Consider the following 18,262-nt stretch of genomic DNA (forward strand, 5'->3'; position numbering starts at 1 on the left):
CAAATTGATTTCGATTCATTTGTTCCACACAAACTTGCATGCTGCCACAACAGAGCTTATCTGCAATGCCAAGTGACTTCGCAGTGAGTATTACACTCGCACTTTATTCAGCTCTCTAACACTGATAACAACAATTTATTCCAAAATACTTCCATCCAATACTCTGTATATAATGTACATGAAAAATATAATCTTTCATCTGTATATAATTACATTAAAAAATCATCGTTCATCTGTATATAATGTTTGCAAAAGTTAAATTGTCTTGCTCCAGATTTATTACTGTAAATATGCTTTCCAGTCTCTAGTTTTTATCATAAGTAGGATAGTTTAATAATTTTCCAGAATTTTTGAGTAAAGTTTACCAACAGTCAATTAAATTTATTTCTATAACCTATAGTTCCAATATTACTACATTAAAGGATATTTAAAAAAAACTGGAATGATATTCAAAATTTATTAATAACTTTAGTGATCAATGTATTGTAATAATATTATTTTCTTCAGCTCAAATTGAATGGTTCCAATAATAGGTAAAATTGCAGTAGCCTGGTAAAAATGTTAAATTAAAAGAATTTTCCAGCCATGAACATTGACGATTTTTTCTATTTTTTATAATTCTATCATATTGTATTCCATGACTAATATTTCTGATGATTCTATTGGCTAATTTGACTAACGGGCTACTTTTTGCATTACAGTTTGAGCAAATTTGTGTAATTTATTCATCTTATTAAGAAATTTATAAAGCTACATTTTTGTTATGTTGCATTTCCTCGAATATACATTTACTTGAATATGAAGTGTTATTGAATCAATCTATTTTTTTTTGGAAATCATTGACTATCAAAGTTCAAAATAGTTTGAAAAGATCAAATTTTCACAATATCTAGATTCAAATACTAACAGTGAATTCAAATGGAATAAATTTCATGTCTTTTTATAACTAAAATATGTTACATATTTTATAAATTTTACTAATGCTTACTAATAGGATATTAACATTTCACATTTTTCAGGATTAGCATATTTGGGCTGTTCTTTGAAATTGAAAATAAAATAATTTATCAGGCTAAATAATCATAATCGTTATGCTGCCTCCTCTTATTTTGAAAATAACCGACCTTATATAACTCTTTTAAATCAATTTTTGAATTATTTCACTGTACTATTGGAATATTATAAATTTTAAAATTCATAAAATACTATTGTGATTAAAAGTACCTAATCTTTTAATTATTTATAAACCGTTGGAGGCCTAAGTGAGTACTTTTAATTGAAACTATTAGGCTACTGAAATGAATGTTGTTATTTTCAAAATCAGAAGTCTATTTAGAATCATGGTTTAAGTTCTCTATCACGTATTATTACAAGATTTTTCTAGATTAATAGTCCTGTGTATATCTGGAAAACTACGACAACTATAGCAAAACTTCCAGTGAATAGAATTTTACTATCTATAGAATGATCATACTGATGATTTTCAGGACATAAATCCATTTATAATATTGTACAGTAGCCTTAATCGTACATAGCAACTAGATCGATCACTAGATAGATCATGAATCATGGAAAAATGAAGACTCAATTCATAATTTATTAATAGGATTGAAGTCGTAAATTTATGAATCAAATACAATCGATTAAGAAATGAATAAAAACCTTTAATATAAAATTGGAGTTTTTCAGTATATATTTTCAAGACGTGCTATTAAGATATAGAATAATAGACCATGTACACTGCGATTTTCACCTGGTCTTATAGTGTCCAATTGATCCATCGCCAATTATAAGCAGGAGATATCTTGTAAATGATTAAGTAGTACTGTAGGCGATAATATTATAATATTTTGTATAATATAATCAAGTGAAACAGGAATTGCGGTGCTTTATATGATTTATAAACTAATTGTTTGTGATGTGAAATAGGTGAGATTTGTAATGGACCAAGGTACAACTCTGGCCGATCTGCTGGCACTGAATCTGCATGAATGTGAGGACGAAGTGAAAAACATTGTGGACAAAGCTGTGAAGGAGATGTCGATGGAGAAGATCCTGAGGGAGCTGAACAGCACCTGGTCGACCATGGAGTTCCAGCAGGAGTTGCACAAACGCACCGGTTGCATTCTGCTCAGAGCCAGTGAAGAGCTGATCGAAACACTCGAAGAAAATCAGGCAAGTGCATTCATACGTAGCTCCACATGAATGGTATATTTACCAATGTGGCTTTAAGAATATTTCAAAAACCCTGTAATATATTATATTATTTTTGTGTTGTGAAGGTGATGTGGTAAATACCAATCTATATTATTATGAAGGGAAAAATTGGCTTATACAATCATGTACGGGATAGGAAATACAATGCGAATGACGACGCATCCTCACGTCTGAACTACTGAACAGATTAACTTGGAATTTTGCATAAAGATTATTGATTTACCGAGGATGGTTACAGTCCCATTTCCAGTTCGTGAAGTTTTCAGTTCATCAAGTTTTCAATTCGTTAAGTGTCCAGTTTGTTATACTTTGCTTGAGTGGTCATAGATAAAATAGTGTATTCAACGGCTTCTTTTCTATTTATATCTTCATTTTTTTCTTATTTATCAATATCTTCTTCCTTATTTCCTAGGAAAATCAAAATGACATGTCGTCCATACATAACTTTGAAGCATTACATTTTATTTCAAATATCTCTGAGGAATCTTCTCAAAGTTTGTAACTTATATTTAATTTTTATTCGCGTTAAATTGTCGGTCCCGGTTGAAGTATACACTTGTAAGGCCCATTGAAGGCTAAAATGATCTAGTCAGGCTAGGAGGGACTGATATATTCCCGCAAGCGATTTCCCCAACAACAAAAAGCTGTACGAATTTACTTTTATCTTTTTTTTTATTGACAGGTTCAGCTGCAGAACCTTATAACATCAAAATTCATAGCTCACTTCCTGGAGGATGTCTCGGCGTGGCAACAGAAACTGAGCGTTGCAGATCAAGTGATAACTCTCTGGTTCGAAGTGCAACGGACATGGATGCATTTGGAGTCAATTTTCATGAGTAGTGATGACATCAGAAAACAGTTGCCTCAAGATTCGACAAGATTTGATCATATTGATTCTGAGTTTAAGGTAAAAATACTTTGGGTTGAGAAACCCAAGATGAATGAATAGACAATATTCTAGAACCATTTTGAGAGACGTTATTTCTGTAATTTTTTATCCTCTGCTAATAAAAAGTTTGATTTGTGTGGATCAAAATTCAGATCTCTGAAATTTATTCTCTCTTCAGATGGAAATTACTGAGATATTGCAGTTATTCAAATGCTAATGAATTAATAATTATTATTTGACGAAAATCCAAATTAAATGTAATTCACCCCGAAGACTTCTGCTACTGCAAATACAGTATTGACAACAGGGTAAGCAGCTTGATGGAATTCGATGGGCGCTACTATTTAATAATTTGCCACCGCCAGTTTGCCACACCTAGCACACGGAGATCTTCTACCACATCGCTGATCCATCTTTACTTTACTTACTTTACTTTTCTTGTTCGTCACAATTACTGAACTGCATTAAGGGAGCAACGATCCCGCAGTATATGACACGTCAAAGTTTAATCTAATATCTACCATCCCTCCTATTTCAATACAACAGATCCCACATAACATACATCAATCAAACACTATTCAACAAGGAAGTCTGCTAAACTGTACGGACACAATACAATAAGGAATTCCCTGAGTGTTTTTTGAACTCCTTCAAGTCATCAATTTCTCTTATGTGAGATGGGATTGAATTAAATATTTTCATTCCTATATAAAACGGGCCACTCTCCAGCAGGCTTAGTCTGTGATGTGGGTAAACAAAACCTCTAAATCTTGTATTATGGGGATGACTCATCTGGTTCTCCTCATACATTCGTCTATTTTTAAAAACGAAGATTGCTAAATCTAATATATAAATAGCAGGAGCTGTCAGCAATCTCTTTTCTTTAAAATAAGGTCTGCAAGAGCGCATTGTATTAATCTTATGAATATTATCCTAATGGCTTTCTTCTGCAGTATGAATATTCCATTATTCTCTATACTTTTTCCCCAAAAAATAACTCCATATCTCATAACTGACAGAAAATAAGCGTGATATATAAAAAGAACAGTTTTTTCATTCCCTACTCTAGCCATTACTCTCAATGCAAACAAGGCTCTATTCAATTTACCAGGGACATGAGAAATATGTAGTTTCCATTTCGAATCACTCTCCACCATCAGACCCAAGAATGTCGTGGAATCAGAAGTTTCAACTCTACTTTGAGTATCCAAGTTTATTCCAAAACTTTTATAATCTCTACTAAAGGGAATTACTTTAGTTTTTTGTAGTTCAAACTAAGACTATTCTGAACAAACCACGAATCTAATTCAGCAAGACACCTCTCAGCCTCTCTTATCAAACATTCACTGTTCCTACTGGTGATTACAGCTGTAGTGTCGTCCGCAAAAAGAGAGAGTTTGAAATTGACGTGTCTCTCGATGTCATTAACATAGACCAGGTATAAGAGGGGACCCAATATTGAACCCTGCGTTACTCCCTGAGACATAGGTAACCAAGAAGAGTTGCATGTTTCATTACCAACAGATATTGACACTATGGAACCTCCCCGATAAATATGACTGGAACCATGAGTATTCCTTCCCATTTACACCATAATATTTCAATTTGTGCAATAGAAGATCATGTTGTAATGTTCAAAAGCTCCCGACAAGTCACAGAAAATACCCAGAGCCTGTTGTCTTGGTCTTCCTCTTTTTCGGGTGCCCATCATCCTTTCCTTCAAGCAGCTTTTTTGGTACTCTTTCATCACTCATTCTTACCACGTGACCAAGCCATTCTATTCTTTTTGCCTTGATACACCATATGATATTTCTTTTTCCAATTGCTTCATCAATCTCATTGTTAAATCTGGCTCTCCAGTTTCCTTCAAAGCAGACCGGTCCCCATATATGCTCTTGTACATCTTTCTCTCAAAAGACCTCAACACTCTTTCATCTTTATTCAAAATGGTCCACATTTCAGCTCCGTAAGTCACTATCGGCCTTATCAATGTTTTGTACATTTTTACCTTGGTTTGCCTAGAAATCAGTCTGCTTTTGAAAATTTTCTGATTAGCATAATATGCCCGATTGCCTAGTTTATCCAAATTAATTTGGATTTTAGTCTGCTTTTGAAAATTTTCTGATTAGCATAATATGCCGATTGACTAGTTTATCCAAATTAATTTGGATTTTCGTTTAATAATGATTATTATTCTCTCTTGGTCTTGGTAACTCCGATTTCAAGGTTGGTTCAATAGATTCTGTTTGTTTAATACATTTGAAAACTATATGTATAATCAGAGAAAACTTTTATACTGATTAATATTGTACTATATATTATACTGATTGATATCTTCAGCAAAATATATCTTCTTGGAAGTTATAATTGAATATTTGTAATTGAATTTTGAGAAGAGTATCTTTAAATTTTCATTGTATAAGAAGATGATGATCATTCATCAATAGAATTAGCATTATCAAGAACTTTCATCAATTGAAACGAAATTTCTCTTGTTCAATGTTTTAAAGCTCATTTAATTCAAAACTTCTATACCAGATTGTTTATTCTCTGGCATAATGTATAATAATTATATTTCATTAGAATTTATTTGGTGGCAAGTGGATGAGTAGTGTGTTATTTATTCTCCATTTTCGACTCATCATCAAATTTGATTTTTATGAGGTTATCATCAAATTGTATTCTGTTTCAGATACTCACTCAAGACATGGCAAAAACACCGAATGTTGTTGAAGCAACTAACAAATCTGATCTACTCCCAAAACTAGATTCCCTCCAACAGGAGCTTACTCTTTGTGAGAAGGCTCTTGCAGAATATTTAGAAACCAAAAGATTAGCGTTTCCACGATTCTATTTTATCTCATCTGCCGATTTGTTAGATATTTTATCTAATGGAAATCAACCAGAATTAGTCGCAAGGTGGGTACAGAATTTAATATCAATCAATTCATGTATAAATTAAATCCAGAATTTAGAAAAATACAATTCACATCTTTTTGTTGATAGTGTGATATTTATATTATGAAATTCTGTATTCCGGAGGATGAATTTAGAATTTTAATATTATGAAACGATAAAAATTTATTTTTCTTTTCCAGGCATTTGACAAAACTATTTGATTCAATTGCAAGATTGAAATTCGTGCCCGGAGAAGTTGAAGGAACTCAGACAGCTCTGGGAATGTTTGCTAAAGATGGGGAATATGTTGAATTCAATCATGATAGTGACTGCAGCGGAGCAGTAAGTGTCATAATTATCATATATTTTCTATAAACGTGTATTTCATTGTTGAACAATTTCATTTATTATTAATTTCTGAATTTTATGTAAAATATTTTTGTCATCAACTCACGTCAGGTCAGAAATTACACAAAACATTATAAATTGAATCTAAATTTCTTGTAATTTGCAACTCGATCATGTATATCGACTTTCCTCCTACTTCAACATGTTTAACACTTCCAATTTATTACTCCTATTGAGTACTCCTATTGAGAAAATAATTTTTCCATCAGGTTAATACTTTTTATCCCTATTTTAGGTTGAAGTTTGGTTGAATCGGCTTCAGAATGCTATGCGAGGCTCTATTCGTCATTACTTTGCTGAAGGAGTTGTCAGCTACGAGGAAAAGCCAAGAGAGCAGTGGCTGTTCGACTACCCAGCCCAAGTATCTCTTTGTGGCACACAGATATTCTGGACGACAGAAGTCAATATGGCTTTTGCAAGACTGGAAGAAGGATATGAGAATGCCATAAAAGACTATCAGAAAAAACAGGTATGTTAATTCAAATTACTTTCCAGTTGTCATTTATTAATTTCAATGATGTATGCATTCATGGCTACTTATGTTTATTATAGAATAGAATTATAGTACCCTTTTTTGAAATAAATAAAATAATAGATTAAAAATACAAATTATAACAACTAGTTTCAGTGTTAACACCATCTTCAGGTTTAAAAAAATCTTTTTTGTTTTATTTTAATGAAGAATTTATTTTTTAAAGCTAAAGAAGGTGTAAACACTGAAACTAGGCGTTATAACATTTTGATTTGGACAGTATAGTATAAATTGTGAATGGGACAGTTTTGGGCATGAGCCTGTTGTGCCTTTCCTCATGTTAAGTATTTGTACACAATGTGATAAATAAATAGATAAATTGTATTTTTAATCTATTATTTTATTAATTTCAAAAAAGGTTATTATAATTATATTTCATAAATAATTTAAATGAATTCATATTTGAGTTGAATATGAACATGGAGAATTTCAATATGAATTTTGTCCATACAAATTACCGGACTTCCTTGAGTGATGATTTTTTGCTTCATGTATGTTATGTGAAATTTATTGTGTTATATTGTCTGTTGTGTTTGTGTATATGGAGTAAATACACAACAAACTTATTAGATTACAAAACTTTGACGTGTCATTATACTGCTCTGCTTTCGTGTTACAGTTCCTTATGACAAATAAAGAATAATTATCTAGGAAACTAGTGAGAATTGAAAGAAACATTAATTTATGCTTATTTATTTTTCATCATTTCAACAAAATATTCAGTTATATATTGTGTATTATTGAAGTCTTATATTATAAAAGATTCCTGGTTTATTGTTGAATTATTAATGAAATAAGTTGGTTGATTTTCATTCATTTTCAATTTATTCATCTCCACATTATCTCTTTAGAAATCTAATGTATTTTTAAAAACTCATCGAAAGTTATTAGGGATCTCATGTTGAGTAGCACTAGTACTAGTAGTTCTGTGAACAGTAGACCTCACGCAGTATTCTCATCCACAAGTACCTGATTGAAACTAAAGACCTTATGGAAATACAGCAATAGACTGGCTTCTCCACACATCTGTGTAATCACTTGTGAGCTGATTTATGATGAATAATAATTCTATAGTCTGATTTTTACCCTAATATTGGCGTTTGAAGGAGGCTCCTTTTTGCTTTTATATTATCCTTGAAATGCGAAATTTCCAAGAACCTTGTATATACGTCGACGCGCAATTAAAAAAGGAACATACCTGTCAAATTTCATGAAAATCTATTACCGCGTTTCGCCGTAAATGCGCAACATATAAACATTTAAACATACAAACATTTAAACATACAAACATTCAAACATTTAAACATTAAGAGAAATGTCAAACCGGCGTCTTGAATCTTTGACCTCACTTCGCTCGGTCAACTAGTAGTTTCATATCAAATTACCATCCATCTTACATTATTCAATTCACTCACTTCACCCTACTTGGATGAGATCTAAAGGTGCGTACAGACTTTCGTTCCGCTCCAAGACCGAACGTCACTCCAGCAGAGCGATTGATGATCGACCGGCGAGCAACAATGGTTCGACCGGGGAACGCGAGAAGATCTACCATCTTCCGTAACGTTCATGATCGGTGCGAGTAGAGAGCGGAGGCGGAGCGATTGCTGTGCGATGGTGGTACGTGGGCGGTACGAGGGAGGAGCGTGCTCGGTTCGGGTTGGAAGCACGAGTATGTGTACGCAGCTTAAGAGTTCTGCAAATAATTTATCAATAATTTTGTCATTTTTTGCGGTGCACTAATTATTAGTGTATGTGAATGTGTGAATCATTTCATTACATTTTTGTGATTACAGATTTATCAGCTGAGTACTTTGATATCCTTACTTCTTGGGGAACTTAGTAAGCAGGATAGACAAAAGATAATGACAATTTGCACAGTTGACGTTCACTCGCGTGACGTTGTCGCCAGACTCATTCAGACTAAGGTCGAGACAGCCTTAGCTTTCCAGTGGCAGTCGCAGCTCCGTCATAGGCAAGTCTTATTGACTCATTTATCAAGTCACTTTCAATTTCCAATTCCCATTACAATATTCGCAGAATAAATTCTAGTACAATGAAAATTTCAACTTAGAATTTACTTATGAACTAATTTTCAGTAAGAAAGGCCTATTCGTCTACATCAAATACCAAATGTAGGCCACTGGTAGAATGAATGTGGTTATAAAATCGCCTTCAACTATAAGATGAATGTTGATCACTAGTCTACATTAGAAAAATCTGATAATTGTCTAGATAAAAGTTTAGATAGTTTTCCATTTAATTTCATTCTTCCTTTATAGGCTCATTTCTCTTTTCTCTCTCTCTTTTTTTTAAGAAAACTCTTAACCTTTTCTCAAATTCAATTTTCCTTCATTTAAACTCTTTTTAAATTATATTCTTTATTCTCCAAAAAGCAAAATAGGCTACACTATAATATTTCTCGAGAATATGTAGATTGGAGACTTCTCTCATAGGCACCTGTTGTAAGGGGTGTGAAAATGAATCTAACAAAAAAATAGCAATCTAACTTTCTCATAAGGGGCGAGTTAAAATACAAAATTGAGAAACAAAATTTTTATAAACTTATATATAAATTCATACAAAAACGAATAGAAAATTCTTTATAACTCTTAATTATTGCCGTAGTCATGTAAAAGGGAGGAGAATGGTGCCGGAAATATACATTCAATCTATATTGTCTTCAACATAAATAAAGTTAGAATATATTAATTATTCTATCCTATTATGTGAACTGTGATGTCATTTTTTGATGCTTGTAGGTGGGATGAGCAAGAAAAAGATTGCTTCGCTAATATTTGCGATGCTCAGTTCAGATACAGCCATGAATATTTGGGAAATACGCCGCGTCTAGTTATTACACCTCTTACTGATAGGTGTTACATAACTTTGACTCAGGTATGTTTGCATCTTGTTTCTAATCAATTAAATCATTCTTAAATTCAAATTAAAATTTCAATAATCACATGGATGTTAATAAGATTGAACTGGATGCTCTTTACAGTGTATATACTTCTTTTTATTATTATCTTATGTGTAATATATTCTATAACACCTTTATAATAATGCAAAATGTAAATAGGATTGAACCAGAATTCAAGATACTCGAATATTTTTTTTATCATATTAAAAAAATATTCGTTTGTTTGATTTGCACTGACACTCCTGATTAATATTTCTTTTGAATTGATATAATATTATACTAGGCTTTTTGAATATTTCAGTCTCTTCACTTGGTAATGGGAGGAGGTCCAGCAGGGCCAGCTGGTACTGGCAAGACTGAAACCACTAAAGATTTGGGTCGTGCTCTTGGAATTATGGTTTATGTATTCAACTGCTCTGAACAAATGGATTACAAGGTAAGATTAATACAAATATATACATCATCCATATATTTATTTCAAACAATCAATATTCTTCATGAATTGTGTAAAGACAATGCTGGTTATTACTACGAAATCACCATGAAGCTCTTCTTGTAAGCTTGACGGTTGCTTTCAAACCGAATCGGATATCTCTTTAAAATGCATCTATCATATCTAACTTCTATAAAAGAAAAAACGCTGTTCATATTTATACAAAATCCAAAGATTTAGATGATATTCTTGATGAGGAAATGTGCCACTTTTAAAATTTTAAAATTATTTATATTACAATATCAGATTTATGTAAATTTTCCACAATTTATATTTTCAGTAAACTATACTTCAGTATACTGAAGTATACTTTTTATAGTATACTATAATATTAAATATTAATATTAAAGTATACTTATACTTAAATAGTATAAGTATACTATTTAAAGTTTTCAAGTTTTATAGCAATATCAAAATGATGTATCTATCTTTTAATTTATGTTCAAGCTCACTGTAGCACTTATAAAATTATCAGTCATAATACTGATAATCACCTGCTCTAGAACATGGGTTTCCCATAGTTGAGTAGGTTAATTTCCGAAAAAATGCAATTTATTTATATTTGTAGTAAATTTCATATATTGTATTTTTGAATATTATGTACATTTTATTGATTAGATTGTTTATTTGTATATTAATGGAAATAAAATTTATTTGTATTGTATAATACAAGTAGTACATAATTAGAATTAAAAATCATCAAATCAAACCAATGTACGGTATTCAAAATCAATCTATTTACTGCTATTCCACTTGAAAAATAATTATTATTTATATTCATTACAGTATTCTATTAATTTCGATTTGATTGTTGACAGTCTTGCGGTAACATTTACAAGGGTCTCGCCCAAACTGGTGCGTGGGGATGTTTTGATGAGTTCAACAGAATTTCAGTTGAAGTATTGTCCGTTGTTGCTGTTCAAGTGAAATCTGTTCAGGTGAGAAATAACATAATTTATTTATAGGCCTATTGAATGAAAAAAAAATGGAAAATCTATTATCCAATCAAAATAGTATAATTTAGCTTCGCTAGGAAAATGTATACATCTACCAGAAGAATAATATTATTGGGTTTAAAATTATTTGAAAAATTTTGAAATTCATTAAATAATATTGAAAATTTATCAATCTCGTAGTATAATTTGGATTTGCTAGGAAAATTTATACATCTACCATAAGAATTAACTAAGAACAATTGGGTTTAAAATTCTTTCAAATTCATCAAAAAAGAAACTGTTCCAGAATTAAACCTAATTTTTGTTCTCGATAATCATGTAAAAATCGCCTTTAATTTTTCCTCAGGATGCTATAAGGGATAAGAAGACACTCTTTAATTTCATGGGTGAAATGATCGCTATGGTTCCAACTGTTGGAATTTTCATCACAATGAACCCAGGATACGCTGGTAGAACTGAACTTCCTGAAAATTTGAAGGCTTTGTTCAGGTGAGCATGGATTCACCGATTTTTGTGTTCGTTTCTTGGCAGCTCTCATATTGTAGTAAAAATAATATCCAGATAGGCAATCACCTAAATTATGAAAAATATAAAGTTAGTTGCAAGTATCAAAGACATTTTCATATTGTAGTAAGAGAAATTTTAAAACGATTTCTCAAAATTATATAGTTGTAAGTGGCATCTCTGGATATTATCAATAATTTAATCAAAGACACTGTAGTTAAACCTGTACAATAACAAGTTCAAACAACATTCAGATCATATATGAGCCCATATTCTATAAAATTTATGCCTGGAATACTGTAAGAAATCATATCATTGTTGTATCATAACACTGTTTTATATTTGATTAATATTTTCGTAATAGCACTTTGAAGGCTTCTAATCTATGTTTCAGGCCTTGTGCTATGGTAGTACCAGACTTTGAACTGATCTGTGAAATTATGTTGGTAGCAGAAGGCTTCCAAGATGCTAGAATTCTTGCTCGAAAGTTTATTACATTGTATACCTTGTGTAAGGAACTTCTATCGAAACAGGATCACTACGATTGGGGGCTAAGAGCAATCAAATCCGTCCTAGTTGTTGCTGGGTCTTTGAAGGTATATAACTACTATCATAATACAATAACAAATTATTTTCACTTGTTTCGACTTCTCCTAGCCTATTCAGCTATTTTATCTAACTGGAAAAGTGACACTCATTATGTTCTGGTTTCTCTCCTAGCGATATTCTGTGAACATACACCAGAAATCCATGTTATCTATTCATTTCGTTAGAATGACTTGAAAAACTCGAGTATGTTTGGATAATAAAGAATATGAGAATCTGCTGACTCTTCTAACATTAATCACTTATCAACCATATTCAATAAATTATTGTAATTATTATCGTTTTTGATGCGTATCAATGTTTTTCATTAATCCTTTTTTCCTATAAATAGAGAGGTGATCCAGGTAGACCTGAGGAGGAAGTTCTGATGCGAGCGCTGAGAGATTTCAATATACCGAAAATTATAACCGATGATGTTCCAGTATTCATGGGATTGATTGGAGACCTTTTCCCTGCTCTTGATGTACCTCGTAAGCGAGACATGGACTTTGAAAGAACAGTCAAACAGGCAGCTATGGATTTACTTCTCCAGCCTGAGGATAACTTCATTTTAAAGGTTATAGATCTATATTCTTTAATTTTTTAATTTCTTGAAAAAAGCAGATAATTTTGAATTTGTCATATTAATAGTGTTGCATCTTGGATTATTTTCGACTCTATACTCAAAATAAATATTCTATTGTTTATTGATTTGTGAACTCATTGTTGAGTGTGTAAATTTATTTCATGAAGTTCATATTATTAGCTCATAATTAGTATTCGTATAATGAATAATTAGTATACATCTCTATCCATTCACAATACACATTTTGCATAACTGACCATATCCTAGATGAACCATGAAATTTATACCTATTATATTAATCGCACCATCATTTTCGGGAATCTAATAAATTGAGCACCTCTTGCCTATAAATTGAGAGGTATGAATTCTTCTACATGATTGTTTATTGAAATATCTATTTCAATTTTAACAATTTAAAAACATATACCTTGATATATTGAAAATTAGTAATTGACGTACCTATGTAGGGCATAAATGGTATATGAAAGATGATTTATTATGCTACTTCAATAATGCTATGCTACTATAATAATTGAACCATTTCGATACTTTGTTGACCTGGTCTACGAATTATCATAAGAATATATTGCAATAACGAGTATCTTTCACATACCGTGTAAATTCAGTTAAAATTGAATAATTATATGAATCTAATTATTTTCTGTTACAGGTTGTTCAGTTGGAAGAATTGCTTGAAGTGCGGCATTCAGTGTTTGTTGTTGGCAATGCTGGAACTGGCAAAACTCAAGTTTGGAAAACACTTTTCCGCACCTACCAAAACATGAAGAGGAAACCAATCTACAATGATCTCAATCCAAAAGCTGTCACAAATGACGAGCTCTTCGGAATTATCAACCCGGCTACTCGCGAATGGAAGGATGGTTTGTTTAACTATTGGTTTTTATTGTATTATTCTTCTCAAAATTTTTAGAAGAACTGTTTTCATAGTTTGAAAATAAAATGAAAAAATTCAGCTTCTTACTCCCAGAGCCATATGCATGTCCCAGTCCACATTTGGTCGCACCAATAAAAAACCTACAGTGGATTGATTCTTAGCATCTCATTTTATGTCAGCTCCAAGACTTTTCAATTCATATTACTTGCATTAGAATGAATTCATTAAGACAATCTGCTGTGAATTAATACTGGATAATAGGTTTTAATATTATATGTTCAAATAATATACGAGTTAGTTCAATATTTTCTAATAAAGCATTTCACTAGGGCTATTTGATTAGTTTGTTAAAAAATTGTTAGTTATTATAAAAAAATTCTTTTAACACAAGGGTACTATGGAATTATTTTTCAAGTATTATATTATAACTTATATTATTTACAGATTCACTTCAATTTATTTACAAATATCTATAAAAAGCTTGTAGAGAATCTATTACTATGTATTACCTACCTTGAAACTTCCCGAGAATTTCTATGTATAATTCATTCTATGTATGTATTAATTCACTTTTTGCTATTAGAGCTCTCAGGTCCGCCATCTTCTTGGTTGTATAGTTATTATATTAATATTTAACTTTAATTTGAACAAATTATGTTCCTGAGTAAAAATACTGTAGTTACAATTTAGAGTAGTTATAGTGTACTTTGTTCATTGGATTGAAATGTGTTCTATTTGTGTATAGAAATTAACTTAATTTATTTATATTTCCAGGATTGTTTTCTGTCATAATGAGAGATCAAGCTAATTTACCTGGTGAGAATCCTAAATGGATTGTCTTGGATGGCGATATAGATCCAATGTGGATTGAATCTCTCAATACTGTTATGGATGATAATAAGGTATTGATTCTACGTTTTAATTAAACGAGATAGGTCTCTCTAGAAGTATACTCGTAAAGTTTATTTGTGCAATTATTTGGAAAATGAAGTATACAAAAATCAATCACTTTATTTATCTATATTAGGATACATTACATTGAGTAATAATCGTTCTGAGAGATAATGAATGAGCGTATAATCACTGATTGACATCTGTAGAATTGTAGCAGGATTGATTTATGCTCCATATAGTTAATGACTGGAGCATGATTTTTATTCATTCTAGTGTTCAACTTAGTATGAAAGCGAATTGTATTGCTTTCAGGTATTGACTCTTGCTAGCAATGAAAGAATAGCGCTGAATCCATCTATGAGACTTCTCTTTGAAATATCAAACTTGAGGACTGCTACGCCAGCTACGGTTTCACGAGCGGGTATTCTCTATATAAACCCACAGGATTTGGGATGGAATCCGTAAGTAATAAGCAAAAATTTTCCACTCAACTAGAAATTAGAATCTATTCCCTTATTTTCAGATTTACGGATCGAATATATTGTATTCTAGTCGCGTTTTACAGTTGAATTTATAGATAGTATAAATGAATTCGTTGAAAAATAGATATTATTTATTGTATTTGTCGTCTAATAAAATTATATTATCTTTTATTTTTCCTATGATTTCAATAATTGGATGTTTTATTGGGAATAATATATTTGATTTTCAGTAACTAATGAACATCATTATTGAGTTATATTATATTTTATAATTTATTTTTGTTTTTGAAATGAATAATAAATTTTTCATTAACTCTGCAAAGACTCATGATGAGATTAAAGTGATGAAATCTCTTCGTTTTTTGCAATTAAAAAAGACAAGTTTAATTTTGAAAACCCGAACTATATTTAATTCAAAGACAAGTTTTTGAAGGTCTAACAGCAATAAATTGTTCAATTCAATGAGGGGTGAAAGCCAATTTTCTTATTCCTAGTGTGTGCATATTCTACTTCTTGAGCCTTTCACGGTTTTTTATTTATTCAAAGTTTTTGAATCTGTAAATAGTAAATGACTATCTTAATAATTTTATATGAATTTGTATCTTGTTCAAGATACGTCACAAGCTGGATTGAAACAAGGGAGCATACTTCAGAGAAGTCGAATTTGGTGGTTCTATTTGACAAGTATATTCCAGCCTGTTTAGAAAATGTTAGAACCAGATTCAAGAAGATAACACCAATTACTGAAATGTCGCATATACAATTGCTATGCCACCTGCTGCAATGTCTCTTGATACCAGCTAACACACCAAAAGATTGCAGTAAAGAATTGCACGAGCTGTATTTTGTCTTCGCCTGTGTTTGGGCATTCGGATCAGCCATGTTTCAAGATCAGGTGAGAAATAAGTCATCCACCTTGAAAGCATATTATTCACCTCACTACATCCTACAATAAATCTATACGGTAGTGTAGTATATTTATTTTGACAATTATGATCAGAGAATTTGATTAACCAAGAGGTTTACATCGTTTGAATGAAAAAATTTATATAAAAACGATTACCTTTATTATAATTGTACTGGATGTAGATTTGTTAAGTGTAACCGTCCACTGGAACCGTATTCAACCGATCCGTTCGGTCGTTGGATCGGTCGAATCTGCCGGCCGTCAACTCGGCCGAATACGGTCGTTCATTCGAACCGTTTGCGTCAGTCCAATTCAGTAGTTGGCTGGTTGCCAGAAAGTGAAGTGGCAAGCTAGATAGTAGGGAAAGTGATCCTCCTTTGTGTGTTTACTTAAAAAGTCTATAAGATTTCATTCATCGAATGGATTTAGATGAGATTATGCTACTTGAAAGTGCCTACTAATTATCAATTATAACACAATTATTTCTACTTTCTAATTCTACATCAGTAGAATTTTCTACATTCTCCACTTGAATTCAGTTTTTCTTCTCTTAGTTTTTTGTTGTTAGTAACAAAATAGATTACCGTAACTCATAATTTCCCTAATATACATTAAAATAACTGTTTAAATTCACAGATTGCATCATTCAAAACTAATTTGATGTAAATTCATTTACATCATACAGAATGATACTGATATTTATGATATGTATGATATTTATATCATCATACAAAAATCATTATTGCATATTTTATTTATTAACTAAAAAATCAACAAAAATGGAAGTATTTTATCTTAAAAACTTGATATTGTTCGATAACTTTGAAGGGTTATTTGAGGATGAACGCTTTGACAATTATTATAGAGTATGATGATGTGTTGAATTTTCAACCACAACTTTAAAAAACAAATACAAGCAAGACTGTGGAACAATTGTAGGTTAGGAACACTAGTTGTTGACTCAGCTCGACTAGTTAGTTCGGCCGGATAGAGCCGGAAAATGCTATTCAATTCGGATCAAAACATTGATCGGCCGTAGACGGCCGTGCACGGCGGTATGAACCTGTTGCAATGGACGAGCATCTATTCCTTTCATTGTTGGGGGATCGTTCGGTCGAGTTCGGTAGTTTTCGGCCGATGCTAGTTCGGACGAAAACGGTTCTAGTGGACGGCCCATCTAATGATATTCGCAAATTACTACTTCAATTTTGCATATTATCGGTACTCAATTTTAATATCGTGGCACCGAGCTTCGCTCGTTATTTTTCTTTATTGATAAACAGAACACAATTCTCTAAAATGATCGTGTTTATATTTCACATCTTGCTATACGTCATCTTATGAATTTCGGGGATGCGATATTTTGATTTTTCACATACTCGCTCACTCACTTTTTTACTATCCACAGGCGACAAAAGTCTCAGCTGTTTCAGCCAAGGATGAATTATCCTTTTAATGTCGTTCAGCGAGTTTTCCCACGGATGAGACCTAGTGCGATCGAATTTTTATATCATAAACCTACTATGTTCCAAATTTCGTGAAAATCGTTAAAGCCGTTTTCGAGATCCGTTGAACATAAATAAGATATATAAATACATAAATTGCTCGCTTAATATAATAGGATAAATAGATGATATCCAATACTTCATCGTTTTTATTCACTTATCTTGGTAATATAAATTATTTTGGTATATCCTGGCTATTTGACTAAGTAATTTATTAATGTATGGAAATATATGGACTAATATATAATATAATCGAATTTCTACCTTTATAGTACATTCAAATTTATGGAATAATAAAATTACATAATATTATTTCATTTCTCATAACTTCTTGTAAACATTATCGATTTGTAATCATTATTATTGTATTATACAACAGAGTTACTTGACAGTTAATTACAATTTCAAAAACTTGACATCCTGGCCACTAGATGGTTCACAAGGAATATTACTATTCCTCCATAGCCACCTCTAATACAGAGTTGGCTAAGTATTAGAGGTGGCTATAATTTCTCTCTAGAACTGCTACTGTAAATACTTATCCATTAACTTCCGGAGTACTTGAGGGTTCTTATTGCATTTATCCTT

The 18,262-nt window shown here is 31.6% G+C and overlaps 1 protein-coding gene across 1 annotated transcript in view; it reads left to right on the plus strand.

The window, feature by feature from the left end:
- The window catches only part of LOC111052811 (dynein beta chain, ciliary), a 124,720-nt gene that overhangs the window by 63,006 nt on the left and 43,452 nt on the right, over positions 1–18,262 (plus strand). The window contains exons 27-43 of the mRNA XM_039441609.1: positions 54–83; positions 1,930–2,175; positions 2,900–3,124; positions 5,799–6,025; positions 6,205–6,346; positions 6,648–6,881; positions 8,741–8,919; positions 9,707–9,842; positions 10,169–10,303; positions 11,179–11,298; positions 11,663–11,805; positions 12,215–12,416; positions 12,758–12,982; positions 13,662–13,872; positions 14,661–14,788; positions 15,093–15,241; positions 15,875–16,157. Coding sequence (XP_039297543.1) covers positions 54–83; positions 1,930–2,175; positions 2,900–3,124; positions 5,799–6,025; positions 6,205–6,346; positions 6,648–6,881; positions 8,741–8,919; positions 9,707–9,842; positions 10,169–10,303; positions 11,179–11,298; positions 11,663–11,805; positions 12,215–12,416; positions 12,758–12,982; positions 13,662–13,872; positions 14,661–14,788; positions 15,093–15,241; positions 15,875–16,157 — 3,015 coding nt within the window. The remainder of the gene's footprint in view (positions 1–53; positions 84–1,929; positions 2,176–2,899; positions 3,125–5,798; positions 6,026–6,204; positions 6,347–6,647; positions 6,882–8,740; positions 8,920–9,706; positions 9,843–10,168; positions 10,304–11,178; positions 11,299–11,662; positions 11,806–12,214; positions 12,417–12,757; positions 12,983–13,661; positions 13,873–14,660; positions 14,789–15,092; positions 15,242–15,874; positions 16,158–18,262) is intronic.

This window comes from Nilaparvata lugens, chromosome 1 (genome assembly GCF_014356525.2).
Source record: "Nilaparvata lugens isolate BPH chromosome 1, ASM1435652v1, whole genome shotgun sequence".
NCBI classification, from domain to species: domain Eukaryota; kingdom Metazoa; phylum Arthropoda; class Insecta; order Hemiptera; family Delphacidae; genus Nilaparvata; species Nilaparvata lugens.